Here is a 15,894-nt window from a genome sequence, read left to right as displayed (position 1 = left end):
GGAAGATGGCGGACGGGCGAGCCGGCTGTCAGGTGTCATGGAATGTAGGCTTTCATCGCCGATTCAAGCTTGCGTTCCTAGCCACCTGATTAGCTGGCTCCATCTGCCAGGGTGCTAATCTTCATTAATGTTAGTCTTTGCAAACCACTGCAAGCAGTGCATGGCCATGGGATCTTAAAATTGAACAAGGATGTCCATTCCCTCACCAATGTATGGCCTGTGACCTTTAATGATTCTTTTAAGTGTTACTTTTCCCTCTCAAAGCTTCAGTTCCCACCACCGCTAAGAACACTTTTTAGGTACCAGTACATTTTAAAGCTAAGCTAATCCTCAAGTAATGTGCTCACTCATATTTGATATGGAACAAATTTGATGAGACCCAATTCAGCCTCAGTGAATCTCATGTGCTAATGGGATTTGCTAGAGTGCTTTTTGGAGATGTGTTGAAAATCTCTGGAGTGTTCTGTACACCATGGCACATTCTAAAAGGAAGTCTTGAAAGGAAGTCAACAGGTGTTTGGCCAAACTCATGCGCCTTGCCCCTTTTGAGTCGAACACCCTTTGGGTACTTTAAGATAGGTGCAGTGTGCATCAGGAATTTCCCCGTGGCTAGCTCTGGTTATTTGGGACACCACATTTAGGAGTTCCCACTAATATTATTTGGACAACTGGACGGTCTGGGATATCCTTTTTGTTATGCCTTTGTGGCTATGTTGTGGAACACAAAGGAGTACTGCCCCATACACCTTGAATGTGTTCACATACCACAGAGACGTTTCCTCTTCATGCATTTCTAAACTTTCTACACTGCCATCCTTGCTATCACTCAGACCTGTTACACACCCTGGCTTTGGTATTTCATAGACCCTCAATCCCCCGAATACAGAAATTATTTTTTTATTTATGAAATGTATATGGCACACCTTAACCTGGAAGGGTAATGGAAAGCTGTATAGTTATTCAAACGTAAATCTACATCTCCTGAAATTCAGGAGCGGATAGCTAAAAAATGAGAAAAAAGTGGAAGCACAATGCAGCTTCAAAGAAAAGAAAAACTAAATTAGAAGAAAAAGAGCATCAGACATACAGATGCCCATACAGAATTCAACAACTTGTCAGCCAACAACACAACTAATAGGTCATACCACTGTGAGGACGAGGGGGAAAGCAAAGCAGACGGGAAGATGTTCACAGCTCGAAAGAAGATGGTCAAGTCAATGGTAACAGGCAGCGCAGGTAGGCGATAACTCCATAAACAGAGTGTGGAAGGAAGGGCCTACTGGAATTCACAGCATGACCCAAGGGTGGATTATGTAACATGACTGTGCATTTGAGTCCCTGATCATTCAGGCTTTGCCAGTGCACTAGCGCTGGTAGTGCCTGCCAAATCACCCAGCCACACGGAACATCCCTCATTTAAACAAAAAACAATACCTATCCACTTTCTCCATTGCCAGTCATCCACACACTAGCCATCTCTCAATGCTACTACATTCCATTGACTTTCTCAACTACTCTCTGTATGCCAGTTGCAACATATGGAATGCATCAATTTCCTAATAAATGAACTCATGAAAGTGACCAGGTGTTGTTTATTCATTAGTCATTGTACTCTTGATATGGATTTAGTGGAAATCTAGCTCCAATAAGCAACGCTGCTCTGTCCATCTATAATCAATATGTTGAATTGAAGTTAAAGGAATGGTGAAAACCAAGCACACGCTTTATAAGAAGCTGTAAAAGGAAGGACAATGATGCCCCAGGAATTTTAATATATGAAATCAAGAACCAAAACAAGCTGGATGCACTGAATGATTAGCCATTAAAGGCCTGTGATGATCCCGGTAGAACGAGACTGTCCAGAGGAGCGTGACATGGGGTCAGCCATTTGTTCCAAGAATCGTCCATATACGCACATTTAGAATGTTTTCTTTATCATTTGCTCAGGTGCACATTGTGGTATCACCCACATTTGTGAAGGCCTTTGTCGACTGCAGTGAAGTGGCAGAGAAACCGATAAAGGAAGCTGGTAACATCAGCACTGATGGCTCTGAGGTGCTAGGAAAACTCGTGAAAGGAGATAAAAAATCAGCACCAGTAAGTACAAGTGATTTTGTTTGTTTAACTTGTGTAAACTTGTTTTTTATTAATATGCTTCTCTTCTGTGCCTTGTATTTTGCAATAAAAAAGAAAATCCATCTCATAAGTAGAACATATTTTCACCCCTGTTCGCTTTCCCTTTGGGATTGGATTCCCGGGCTCCAGATGTTAATTTCATCAGTATTTGTAGGTCTACTCACTAGATATCTACTGAGATAGTTTTTAAATTGTGCTTTTGATGCTGTAGCAGTTTGTGAAAATGATGACCTCAAAGATGTCACAACTACATTAAATACATACAATTAGCACATTTGAACTGCCTTAGTGCTCGGCGGCTGGCAATCGAAAAGTGACTAAACTCTTAATTTCAGTGGCTTCATGTTAGTGAGATTTTTCATTTGTATGCCAAATCTCCCCGACCTGTGAGACCCCCAGCACTTTTTGCTGGACTCTTGGATTTTCGTTCCTATTCTCCTGAATGAGGGGAGCCTTCTTCCCTTCTTTAATTCTTTTTGCTCTGACTCTGGGAACCCTTGTTCATTCTGCTTTTATTTTATTTTATGGAGTCTTGCTTTCCTCCATACTTTTTTAGGCATCTGTGTTTCACTTTTACAGCACACAGCACCTTTTGCGCAGTGTTGCTGGGAGCCCTTTGCGCTCTCCTTTTTATATTCTTTCATTTTCCTTAAGAACCACTGTTTTCAAGGTTAGAAGGATACTTTTTATGCTTCTTATATTTTCCTTTTGTAAGATCAGCAAACACCACCCTATGTGGAGTGCTGAGGGCCTACCTTGTATCACTTTTCTCACTACTCCTGTTACAGTGACAAGCATACAAGTATGGCTGTTGGCAGTGTACGTGTTCTACTGCCCTTTTGTGTCATTGTTGCTCGGAGGCTTTCTTCACACCTGCGGTTACACACAGAAGGATCACCACTGACCCAAAATAGTGGCTTCTTTCTTTAATCGCCATTTTTCATGTGCTTGTCCTTTCATGGGCCTTCTTCTGCCATCTTGGGTGGGGGAGGTTCTGGTTTGACTTTTGTCTTCAGCAGGAACCCTTTGTGTAACCCGCAGAGGCTCCATTGTATCTGCAAGGACAGGAACCAGGGGAGGAGTCAGATACCCCACTGTTCTTTGTCTTGTGGGATGCCTGCCTGGAACCAGTTCCAACTGGAAGGTTGGCTGTCCTAGAAGGACAGTCACCCGCCAAGTTTGAATCTTGTACAACTGTTGATTGACTGGGTTTCTGGATAAAAGGCGAGGATCCTGAGGCAAAAGACAAGCCGACCACTGGAACAGAAGAACCGAAGAGGAAGATGACCAGAAATGCCTGCAGCACCTTCCAGCAACCAGTGAAGCCCGCTGAAGTATCGCTGCTGTCCAGACCCTGTTTTGGAATTGACAGGGAAGCTCCAAAGAGGACTACTTCCTTCCTTGGACTAATGGGCATAAACATCCCTAAGACAACCTGCACATTTAGCCATCCCACAATGTGTTGCAACCTTCCTGGGCTGCAAACCCCCAATACCTTGGGACTTGCGGCCATTTTGCATCATCTTCCTGTGAACAAATTGTCCCGAAACCTTGGTGGACTCCTTCCATACATCCAGAAGCAAGAACACCCTCCTCGAAGTCCCCTTATCAGAGTGCAGGACCGAGTAAATGAGGTGAATCATTCAAACAAGAACTGTTCCCCCTTGGAGTCTGTGAAAAGGTGCCAAAACTGCAGACCGATGTTGGAGCATGAAGAATCCTTTGCCATGAGTGCTTTCTCTCGACTGCTGCTATGACATCCTTTCCAGACTCCTTCCTTTCATCACCATGACCAAGAAACAGGAGGCAGGGTAACCGCTGCTGCACCATCAAAGAATCCAGCTGCACCTTCTTCCAACTCCTCAAGTACTGTGGGGCTTGAGGTGGTACATACCTCAAGTCACTCTGCCACTCCTTTGCTGCTGGAGTGCTGATTCTGGCGTTTGGGTGTTTGCCCATACCGTTCACCCAGGCCTAACACTTGCACATCTGTAGGAAGCCTTTCTCAAGGTCCCTGAAACCCTTTTGACCAACAAAAGCCCTTTACTTACTTGTAATTGAAGAATCCGCTGGAACTTTGCCTTTTCTGCATCTGTGCCTTATCTGCATTTGCTTTCAAGCCAATCGGACTTTGAAGACCTCATTCCTAGATAGAGATTGACTGCTAAAGCCTGAAGGCCTCTGAAAAGTAATACAAGTCTCAAAGTACTGACCTGCTATTGTTGGTGTTACTTAACAGGGATTTTACTTACCTTGAACTGTGCTCATTAACTGTAAAAGTCTTAACGTATGGTTTACTCACCTGAAGTATTGCATCGGTTTTCTAGTGTGTTTATTAGTTTGAAATACTACTTACCTGAATGAATATAACTTTCTCCCTGTATATATAAAATAAATAACTATTTTACTATAAGTGCAAGTGTGTAAGTGTTTCTTTGGCCCTATGCATTTACTGAGTTCATTGTACTTACCTACAACTCACATCTCTCTCCTAAAATAAGCCAGGCTGCTCTGCCATACTACCATACCATTGAGTCGCACAGACTTATACTACAAGTTGGGGCTATGTATACCAACGGATAGTTTTATAAGGTCTTATCACAGGTGGACCTTAGGAAAACTCCCCTCACACTGCGTTACCGTTTTCATTCTGAAATCTTGTTTAGAAAACATCAGGCTATGTAACAATTTATGTGTTATTTTGTTCTGCAGTTCCAACTCCAGATGTTCGACATTGTGTGTACTGTTACCTGGACCAGCCGGGACAGATGCTGTGACATTCCAGCTATGGTATGTACAAAATGCATAGGCTTTTCACCTGACTTTTTAATGTATTTATCTGATACAGTCGCAAGACTGGCACACAGTCTAGTCTCTTCAATACATATTTAAGAAAACATAGAAATCAATAGGCAGATAAAGAAACAAACTCTTTGAAATTGGTAAGAAATGGGAAAACACCTAGTATGCTGGAAAGACGGCCTTCACTGATAAAATCATTTTAGCACATAATAAAATCAGTCAGGACTTAAATATATAGAATCCCTTAGTAGAGATAGATACAGAAGGGACGGAAGGCCATCATGACCTCCAAGTGGTGTTTTATTTTACCCTGTCTCAGTAATTGAAATGGAAAACCTTTTGAAGAACATGCACCCTACTACCTGCCTCAGAGTTATCTCACCCTCTAAAATTATTTTGGAAAATGGGAAATTCGTTAATGCATCATCTTTTCACAGATCTATCCCATCTATGATCAAGGAAGTTGTGGTAACTCCTCTTGTGAAAATAAAAACAGGATTGGATCCTAATGAACCATCCAATCTCAGGCCAATTGCAAACACTCCCTTGTTGCTCAAAATAATGGATGAAACACCCACAACCCAACTACAACAATCCATTGACGCTTTTGAATTTCTGCATAGGAAACAATCTGGGGGCTGCAGTAACTATGGAACTCAGAGTGCACTTCTAGACCTACGTACCCAGATGTTGACCGTTTTGGAAAAGAGTAGTACGGGGCTGCTGATTCTTCTTGACCTACCAGCGGCCTTTGATCTGCTTGATCACAAACGGCTACTTGACACACTGGCAGATACCGGCAAATGCTCACAGAATGTAATCAAGTGGATGGACTCTTTCCATAGTGGTAGGAAATCCAAGATTTGTTGGAGGGATGTTTAATCGTAACCATCACAGATCTTCTATGGGGTGCCACAGGGCGCTTGTCGTTGTTTAATATTTATAATAAACTGCTGTGAGTTAAAATGGAAAAACTCTGCCTACAGTGTACTCATTACGCTGATGACATACAGCTGATTATGGAACTTACCACGTGACCACGTTCTAGACCAGGAAATATGTAATCAAGCATACAGGGTTATTGAAGACAACAAATTGGCTTTGTTTGAATAGCGCAAAAACCGAGCTCATGGTTTATGGGTCCAAACAGGCTAGGGCAAACTTGAGCCATATCTACAAACAGTTTGAAGTTGAAGGATGCCGAATTCCAGTTTTATGAAAGGTAAAAATGTTAGGCACCTACATGGAAGCATCTTTGAACGCAGATGCCTACATGAATTACGTGGTAAAAAATATGTATTACTACTTAAAGGTTCTGTGGCAGATTAGCCCATAAGTCACTCAAAAGAACTGTGAAAAGCTGGTCCGGGCTATCATGCTACTGAGACTTGAGTATTGTAACTCCATTTTAGGAGGGGCGACTAAAGAATACTTGGGGAGGTTGCAGAAAATCCAGAACAATGCTGTTCGCAAAGTCTGCAATATCTTCAAGAGAGAACCAGTATCTAGGGCCTGGAATGAGCTCCACTGGTTCCTTGTGGCGGCAATAGTTTGATTTAAAATCCTTACCCTGGGACATAAATGCTTGTTTGGGGATGCCCTTGCCTACTTGAAAGAAAAAGTTTAATTTTACAAGCGTTGCCGCCATTTGCGGTCTTGTGATGCGCAACAGCTAACTATATCATGATTTAAAAGAGCCAGAGGGAATCGCAGATCATTCTCTTCTTTGGTTGCACAGGCTTGGAATGAATTCCCTATCAAATTATGAAGGGAAAATGGCATCTTACCTTCAGAACATTATTGAATACCCTCCTTTTCAAGTCGAATGAGTTAGATAGTCTTCGTACCATGTCCTGTTGGTTCCTCCGTGTCTTTGTGGTTTTGTAAGCGCCCTGATGCATATGGGCTTTGGAACTCCATAAATAAACATAACATGACATAACAAGTACCCTAAACCAAACATAATCATAACATGGCAAATCGCTAAGTGATTTGGTGTCAACTAATAGACACAAAGATATAGGCCAAGGCTCAGAGCGTCTATGAAATGTTCTATGTATTTTGGCAATGGCATGTTTTTCTGGTTATTTCATGGACATCCTTGTCCAAGAAGCCATCCTCCTTTGTCCATGTTGGCTACGTGCTCTGTCACTTTGCCAAAGACCTCTGTGATTGGCTATGCAGCCAAATAATGTGGTTAGATAACATGCCAAAAAAACATTGGATTTGCCAGTGCGTTTTGCCAATTCCCTTCCATTTACTTGGTTGAAGTAATGCAACCAGTATCTAATGCATATGTAAAACTTTGATGGTTGGCCCGAACTGTAATCTCGATTTGCCACTGATATTTTAAGTGGTTAATCGATTCCCTAGTCATTACAGAGATGCTGTATAGGCCTGCTATTTGACTGCTCGTAGACAACTTCTCAGCATTGGCCAGTTCAACTTGAAAACGTTAGGTGCAGAAACCTCAGAACTAAACTCCATGTACTGAAAGCGCCCAAATTCGGAACAATATTCAATGTGCTAAAATATAAGTGACTTTCTGGAAAGAGAAGCAAAGAGAAGGACATTTTAAGCTGGCAAACCGTGTAGCCTTGCAGAAGTACTGGCTCCAGAATCGTGCTTCCCAATCATGTAATCATGACGTTGGCAACAATCACTTAATCCTGATCTAGGCATTGCATAAGCCGTTTTCTCTGTAGCCACATCAGGAACAGTGATGGCAGCAGGGGCATTTCAGCCAGAGGGACTGGCTGCTGACACAATAGGCGTTCACACTTTAACTTCGCCTGCACATAGGATGCAATAGTAGGTTGGCCATTGGTGATTGTAGACACAGTTCTGACCCGTTTTGCTTCGACTGGACACATTACATTGAATAGACCATTTCAATATAAAAGATCTCCATGATTGTGTGGTGTACGTTTATAAAATGCTGTTATTGTTTTTTTACATTTGCAGAGAGATGAAGCCAAATGCCCAGCTCTTCCACACGCCTGCACTTGTGCACAAGACAGTGTGGGGCCTCAGGGACCCCCCGGCCCACCCGTAAGTATTGGCAAAGTGGGAGCAGGAGAGCTACCAGTTCACAGTTAGGGAAGGAGATGGTTCTGGTTTATTGCTTATGGCCAAAAGACGTTTCAACATTCAGAAATGTGATCAACATTTCAAAAGAATCAATTTGAACCATGCAATTTATGTACAAGTGGCATACACTATACATCAATTAATTACAATGTAAGCATCTTAAAATGACCTTATTTCATCAGAGTTTAAATCGCTTTCCATATAGACAATGGCCCTCATTAGGACCCTGGCGGTAAGGGGTTTGCGCCAGCGTTAGCTGCGCCGACCCCTTACCGCCAACTACGAGTTCCCATAGCGCCATGGTCATTTTTCCGCCCGCTTTTTGCGGGCGTAAAAATCCATGGCGCTATGGGACCTCGGTGTTAATTACGCCACCGTAGTGTACGGTGGCGTAATTAACACCTTCCCCACTCCCATTGAGCCCTATGGGGCCGAAATGGGAATGGGGAAGGGTAAATGGGTCAATGGGGACTTACCGCCCCGCCGACCTCGGAATGGGGCGGTAAGTCCGCCATCCGCCATGGCGTAAAGGGACTTTGCGCCATGGCGGAAAAGTCCGCCGACGGCGGAAAAAATCCGCCAGGGTCCTAATGAGGGCCAATGTTTTTAAGTGTACTTTATGCTGCACAGTTTGCATGCCATGCTGCATGCATCCATAAGGCTGCACTAGAGCGTGGCCTCACAAGCAGTGGGCTTAGAGAAATCGCAGTAGCACATGGACTCAGTTTATAGAGGGCAGAATAAAACCATGCAAACACCTAGGTGAATACAAAGAATATTGCAGAAACATTTTAAATTTTTAAGTGGGGTTTTTCTTGATTATTTACACATTTGGTTTCACTGGCAAATCCAAATCACTTTACATTATATTATTTCTAAAGCTGCAGTTTTCTTAACCATGTAGTCGCAAAATACATTGGGCCTCATTACACGGATGGCGGTAAGGATTTACCGGTACCAGTATTTTACCAGTACCGGTAAATCCTTACCACCTTACTACGAGGTCCCTTTGAGGGTTGGGGAATTTAACGCCTGCTTTTTGCAGGTGGTAAAAACCAACCCGCAAAGGGACCAGGGAGATAATTACGGTACCGCAATTTGCAGTACCGTAATTAGCACCTTCCCTATTCCCATAGAGCCCTATAGGGCAAAAATGGGAATGGGGAAGGGCAATGGTGGAAGGGGGATTTACCGCCCCGCCAATCTTGGAATAGGGCGGTAATTCCCCTTTCCTCCAAGGCGGTGCCGGTATTTTACCGGCATGAACGATGGCGCTAATAGCGCCATGGTTCACCGCCATCCGTGTAATGAGGCCCACTGTATATCTGTTTTTTAGAGCACGAGTTCTTTTTTGCTGCTGGTGACTATTAAATGCCCTATTAGTGGGCAGATGGATACTAGTTGGTTAAATGATACAAGTCTGCAGAGGGCGCTTGCCAGGAAATGAGCTTAGAATAGACCCGGGCTCAACTCCAGGGCCAGGTTTTAAAACATAATTGGAATAGACAGAATCAAAGGGGTGCATTTTGTAACTCATGACATGTGTAGATGTGATTTCGTGTGCTGATAAGTATAAGATGTTAAACGGGTTATGCAAACTTAATTTGCTAAGAGGCTGAGAGGAGATGTTGAGGACAGTGTGAATATGATGTTCATGTTCAAGGTAAAACCATTAACTGTGTGTTAATGATATTTGGACATGTATCATGTGAATGCATGCAGTTTGCTTCCTTTCATTAAACATCTACATATTGGATAGCAAATATATTGCATCCTCTTCTTTTACTCACATAATAATCCCCAGAGATCCTCTCTATGATGCTGGATTCAGCCAGCCATTCCACATAGCGTTCTTCTCTTTGGTTATGCACTTCCAGTGCCTCTGCCTATATGCTTTGCATATGATTGCGGTGGGGCACTGTCACCTAGTTTCAGTAAGCCTTTTTGGATCATATGTGCACTGCTGTAACTATCAGAGACTGAGGGCCTCCTTTTGATCGCGGTGGAGAATCCATCGGAAAAAGTCTGACCACTACTGCTTCCACGGGGCAGGCTTTTCCAAGAGACTCTCACCATTCGCCACAGGATACATTGTTTGGGTCAGTTTCCCATGCACCGCGGCATGCATTGCATGCTCTTTGATCTCCGCTGTCCGTGCACAGCAGAGGTCTGTAGTAGCAGGCGCCATGGGAAAACATGGCAGTTTTCATTACAGCTACACAGCAGGCAGAGCTTGTAGGTGTGCCTGCCTCTCCATCCACTTCAAAATACTGCTGCGGGTGGAACCGTGGCTGGCTTCTCCACAAGGTGGGAATTTCCCACTGTGTGTCCTGCCACATCCAGGGAACCCAAGCCCACATGCCCTGGGTTTATGAAAATCCACTGAAAGTTTGTTTCCACGCGTTTTCCCTCATCCACAGCATTTTATTTCCTAAGACGAATGTGATTATTGTAAATGCATGATTCGCAAAATGCCATCATGGCCCCTTGCTAGCAGATCGCTTCACAGTGAGCACATTAAGGGCCTGATTTACAAACGCATTTTACAATGCCACACTACCATTGAAAAACTCTTTGTAAATGGTGCCCTTAGTATCATGAAAGGAAAGTAAGGACCTGAATGGAACTTTGAATTCATTGAAACTTATGGCATCTATACTTTCCTTTACTCTTTTAAGGGAGGTCCAGGAAGCAAAGGTCCCCGAGGAGAAAGAGGTGTTGATGGCCCTCTTGTAAGTATCGCTTTGACATGCATGACATTCTGAATTGTGGTAAATACTTTTGTGCAGAATGGAAAGATCGAGAAGTAGTATCTTATTTGAAAGGAAGAAGCACCTTTGTAAGAGCCCTGTGTCTAGATTAGCTCTTTGCTACTTGATCGTGCAGGTCGGCATTACTCCAGCTGACTGGGGGCATGCTGATGTCTGCTCTACCTTGCTGAAGGTATCTCTGTTCTCTTTCATTTTCAGGGACCAGCAGGTCCACGCGGTGAACCAGGAGCAACAGGTTCTCAAGGCCCTCCTGGCCCACAGGGGCCCAATGGGCTGTCTATCCCTGGAGAACCGGTAGGTTTGGAATACACTTAAATGTATGACTGTGCATGAGTGATTTGCAGAAACATTGCTATGGCAGTAGAGGAGGTTGCAAAACAAAGGAATTGCGCCAGGGCTCAGATCACACACTCCTATTGGATTGGCTCACAGGCATCTGACATTCACAGTCTACCCACGGTAAATGGTGGCGGTGACCTCTTCTTCTTAAAGACATGGCATTGCACATTTTCAATGCCTCTTCTGTTTCCTATGAACCTTGCTTAGAAATATGTCCCACCTCAAAAAATACATTGGGCCTCATTCCGAGTAGGGTGGTTAGGGTTAACGGTCACCGGTAGCGGGACCGGTGCCGTTAAACCCTTACCGCCCTACTACGAGTTCCCTTTGCGGGTCCTTCCTTAACGCCTGCTGTTAGCAGGCGTTAAGGACGGGACCCGCAAAGGGACTCCAGGGTCAATAACGGTACCCTTATTGCCACCTTCCCCCTTCCCATTGAGCCCTATGGGGGCTCAAATGGGAATGGGGAATGCCCCTGGTGAATGGGGAATTACCGGTCCCTCCGACCTCGGAATGGACCGGTAATTACTCCATTCACCAGGCCGGAGTTTGGATGAGTTCAGAGGCAGCCATGGCGCTAATAGCGGCGTGGTTACCTCCGAACTCAGAATGAGGCCCATTGTATGTGTAGTGCGAGAAACGAAGACCTTGATTTTCATCATTCACTTGAGTTTCTCCAAAGCACGCGAAAGTCTGATTATGATGTGCACTTCCCCTTCCATCTGGAGTGGGAGGTTGCGCTTTGGATTTCCAGACCTTTTCTTTTAAGGAATGCTTTCTTTTGTTTTTTACAGAATCTCTTTAATTAGATTCATAGTGCAATAAATGCTTCTGAACTAACTCATTTTCTCGACCAACCACTCACTCATTCACTCACTCACTCTCTCACTCATCACTCACTCACTCACTCCACTGCTTTATACCCATTGTAACCTGCTCTACAGCCACCACAGTCTTACAACCTAATACTTGCATCACAATGATGAACTGTACATGGACGTTTTGAACAGGCCAGTCATACGTTTCCTCCTTTGCTTGTCTTCAATTGCGGAAATGCAATTGTGGGATTCATAGCAGGCGCGTGCTCTTAGTGATGCGCCACGAAGACACGCAGCTTTCAGTTTTTCACTTAGATTAGTCCTGGCACTCTTTCCTTAATTGAATTTTTTAAAGAAGGATTATCATGGCTCGCACTGTGTTGCTTTGCAGCATAAGGCCAGTTGCAGTGGTAACACCTGCACGTCAGCCCAACATCAGCAGACTTAGTGTTCTCGCTGTTTGAACAATAATTTTCTGTTCAGAGGTAAAACTTACAGTATATCAATATGTGAGATATAGAGGTTATCAGCACTGCCACCTTATTTCCTTGAGAGAGCGTACATGTTTTCCTGGAGTGTTTAATGGTTGTATCGGGGGGATGACCAAGGGAGATGTGGCTGGCACTCTTTCTCACCTTGCATTAGAGTGGTCCGCCTAATTCCCAAGAAGGGTTATATGCTACCAGCCTATTGTCCTAACCCCTGATTTTCAGAGTGACAATCCAGCTGGGAAGTCCAAATTTGAGCATTTTGGAAGCATGAGGCGCACTCAGAAACGCAGCGGCTAATGCAGCAGCTAATGGCATGGCAATGTGTAGAAACCAAAATCCTGATATTAAGCATAGGATTGTAGTAATTGAAGCAGTATAGAATAACGCAATTTCTGAAATACTGTACTACATGAAGATTAATAAGGCAAGAAAGGCCAGGAGGGTGAACAGGCCCTCCGTGGGCTGCACTATGTAGATCTAGTGGCCTTTTATTGAATGCACTTTGCATGTATGTCTCTAATGGTTGTGTCATGGATGGCACCTTGTTTAGTAACTCATGACAGACCTATGTACTCATCTCTTGTGGTGCACTGTTGTGTTCTGTTTCATAATATGTTCAGTAATAGTACAACTGTGCAGAGGTCCTGAAGCCACAGACCCTAAGCAATGATCAAGCAGCTAGACCAAGCGCCTGTGTATGCCAGTACTAACACTTTAATGAATCGTCCATTGTAGGGACGCCAAGGGTTCAAAGGTGATGCCGGGGAGCCAGGACTGCCAGGGCGAATGGTAAGCTCTTTTATGTTGTGTTTCCTTTCAGTCGTTTGAAACGTGGGCAGTAAAAAGGAGAGCTAAGTATCAAACAAACTACACGATTAAAACAGGCAAGGCATTGTTTGGAGTCTTTTGTCATTTTGGAATATGTATATACGTGAGCAGTTATGGCTGTATGTCAGTGCACTGGTCACTGAAGACCAGAGGGAATGGCTCAAAACTGCAGGGCAGAAGAAACGGTGCCTGCACAGCCTCGTGCGCCAAGTGTTGCCACCTGCAAGTCAATGCAGCAAAAAAGCTGGGAACACCTCCTTATATCAAATAATGCCTCATATGATTGATTGGCATAGTCATCGTATGTAGGGTGCAGAATTACATGTCATGTTCTGCCATCACAATGCCAAGTGAACCCTGAGAGGTCACACTAACACTGTCTTGTCACAGTTAATGTCTCCTAAAACAGGTACAATCAGAATGTGTATGGCAAACCTTACTTGTGCAGGTGCTGCCATCATATGCCAAGAGCAGCATTACATGTCCCAGTAATGCTATCCTATACCAGCTAACGCCACAATGGCACACATGCCTGACATAGTCACCATATGTAAGGTACAGCATCGCATTTCCCGACAATGCCATCATATTCCAAGTGATGCCATATTATGCCAGTTAGTGCATATGCTGTGCACATCCACACGTCCGTTTGCTGCTGTCATATACCAAGTGTGGCATCACATGTCCGAGTAATGCTATCTTATGACAGGCAATGCCTAAAATAATGATTCTATTCAAGATATTGCATTAAAGACCCGAGTGTGGCCGACTCCTTGGGCCACTCTTAGTCTCTTCACAGAGTTCTGTTTGCTGCCCGAAGTCGAAGGGAAATACAAGGAGTTGGAAAAACAGAAAGTAAACATGGGCCAAGCAAAGCATGCCCTGCTTCCTTTGTCTTCCTTGGCCAGCCACTGTGACCTCTGATCCACTGGTCATGGGAGCAGTGCCTTATGGGCCAAAGGGAGAGCTATGGGTACCATTTGGAACCTTTGGTGCCCTGCAAATGATATCCATAGGTGGCAAGAGAACACATTCAGAAAATAACAGCAGTGGCAATATTTCAGAGTGGTCCTGCAGATTAAAAAAGGCAAAAGGAGACCCTAGTGATTGGATATGATATGATGAGTCATTTATAACGCGCCTGTACACACGTGTTTCTAGTGTTTCCAGACATGGAAGGGGCATCCTTTCCAGTAGAGAATTAATTCAGGTGTGGGAATTTTATGATGAGTTTTCAGGCAACACAGTTTTTGAAAAATTAAGCAAATCCAGAAGTGGTGCTAATTCAGAGAGGCACATAGTTCCAGTGAGTGCAATGTTTTAGGAGGGAACACGAGTTATCTGCGAAACACTATCAGAAGTGGAGGGGGGCATGCTTTCAGGATGCAACATTTCTTAAGAGAGGCCCGAGAGTCCCCTTTTGGGGAGAAGCTAAGGTAAAAGGTTTGGAAGGGCAACACCGGACCCGCTTTGAAGTTCTGAAACAGTCTCTTCGTGGGACCTTTCAGAGGAAACAGATTCAGAGTGGGACTCCCTTCCAGAAGTGGAATGATTCCAAAAGGGAACACGTTTTTCAAAGTGGCTTCAAGAAGAAACACAATTTGATAAGATATAGGGTTTTGAGGGTGAGGGGAAACAGTGAAAAGGTGGAATGCAAGATTTCTGGAGGTTTTAATGTGGTCTGATACTTACCAGGGCTTACATGTTAAGACTTGAACTTAAAGGGTGGAAAGAGGGCTTGTCTGGCAAAGTCTGCAAACAAAACCACACCGACATAGCACGTGTTGTGGAGGACCGCAGACCAGGGCTCCTCCTGCATATTGGTTTGCGGCCCTTGCTTCGCCGACACCCTTTATTTCCCATTTACTCCACTGGCTCACAGCATCTTTTAACTGGGCTCTCAGAGACAAGCAGGCATCAGATGTACAGCCTTATGACTTTACGCTGCCTCACACAGCATTACATGCTGTCTCCCGCTAAGACTTGTTGCCTCAGGCCCACTGTGTTTCCCATCACATTGCTCCTATTGCTTTGCTCCTATTCCCTGATAGTTTCAGCCATGCAGAGGTCCAGGAAGTCATTGGGTGTAGCGATTACTCAAGTAAATTCAAGACCAGACTACGAAATGGGGCACAATGTTTTCAATGGTGACTGAAATCAGGGATTAGGGGTGCCTTTAACAGGATTCAAAACAGGCGAATGCCTGCACCTTACAAAAACACTCCCACAAACAGTAACAAACAAACATAACGTCTGCCCTACCCTTCAGGATGGGCCGTTGATTATTTTGGCTGCTTGTTGCAAATTCACAGAACATGGGTTTACTGGATTGTCTTTTATTTTCCTTTTAATCCCTTCCTTGCTAGGTTCAGCCAGCACATTAAATAGAAAGAGGCCTCCGGAACAAGACCAGAGTGGTAGCCTGTAGAGTTCGGCGGACTGGCACCCATTCATCTCCCTGCTCACTCAGTTATGGTATTAGTGAGGAAGCATTTATGCCTAATGCATTGTGGGACAGCAGACAGGCACCAATGTAGGCTGGTCCCATCCCCCTTTCTCCACATACTAATGTGGGGATGCCCAAATGCCGTGGATGGTGGATGGGTGATTAGGAATAAC

At 44.2% G+C, this 15,894-nt stretch overlaps 1 protein-coding gene across 5 annotated transcripts in view; it reads left to right on the top strand.

Annotated features, from left to right (window-relative positions):
- COL12A1 (collagen type XII alpha 1 chain) overlaps positions 1 to 15,894 on the top strand; it is a 296,727-nt gene that overhangs the window by 245,264 nt on the left and 35,569 nt on the right. For all 5 annotated transcript variants that reach the window (XM_069606261.1, XM_069606259.1, XM_069606260.1 and 2 more), the window contains 6 exons: positions 1,948 to 2,097; positions 4,849 to 4,926; positions 7,903 to 7,989; positions 10,707 to 10,760; positions 10,998 to 11,093; positions 13,183 to 13,236. In XM_069606261.1, coding sequence (XP_069462362.1) covers positions 1,948 to 2,097; positions 4,849 to 4,926; positions 7,903 to 7,989; positions 10,707 to 10,760; positions 10,998 to 11,093; positions 13,183 to 13,236 — 519 coding nt within the window. The remainder of the gene's footprint in view (positions 1 to 1,947; positions 2,098 to 4,848; positions 4,927 to 7,902; positions 7,990 to 10,706; positions 10,761 to 10,997; positions 11,094 to 13,182; positions 13,237 to 15,894) is intronic.

Source organism: Ambystoma mexicanum, chromosome 4p, assembly GCF_040938575.1.
Source record: "Ambystoma mexicanum isolate Mex_15411 chromosome 4p, UKY_AmexF1_1, whole genome shotgun sequence".
Classification (NCBI taxonomy): Eukaryota; Metazoa; Chordata; class Amphibia; order Caudata; family Ambystomatidae; genus Ambystoma; species Ambystoma mexicanum.
This window is presented reverse-complemented; position numbering and strand designations above follow the sequence as displayed.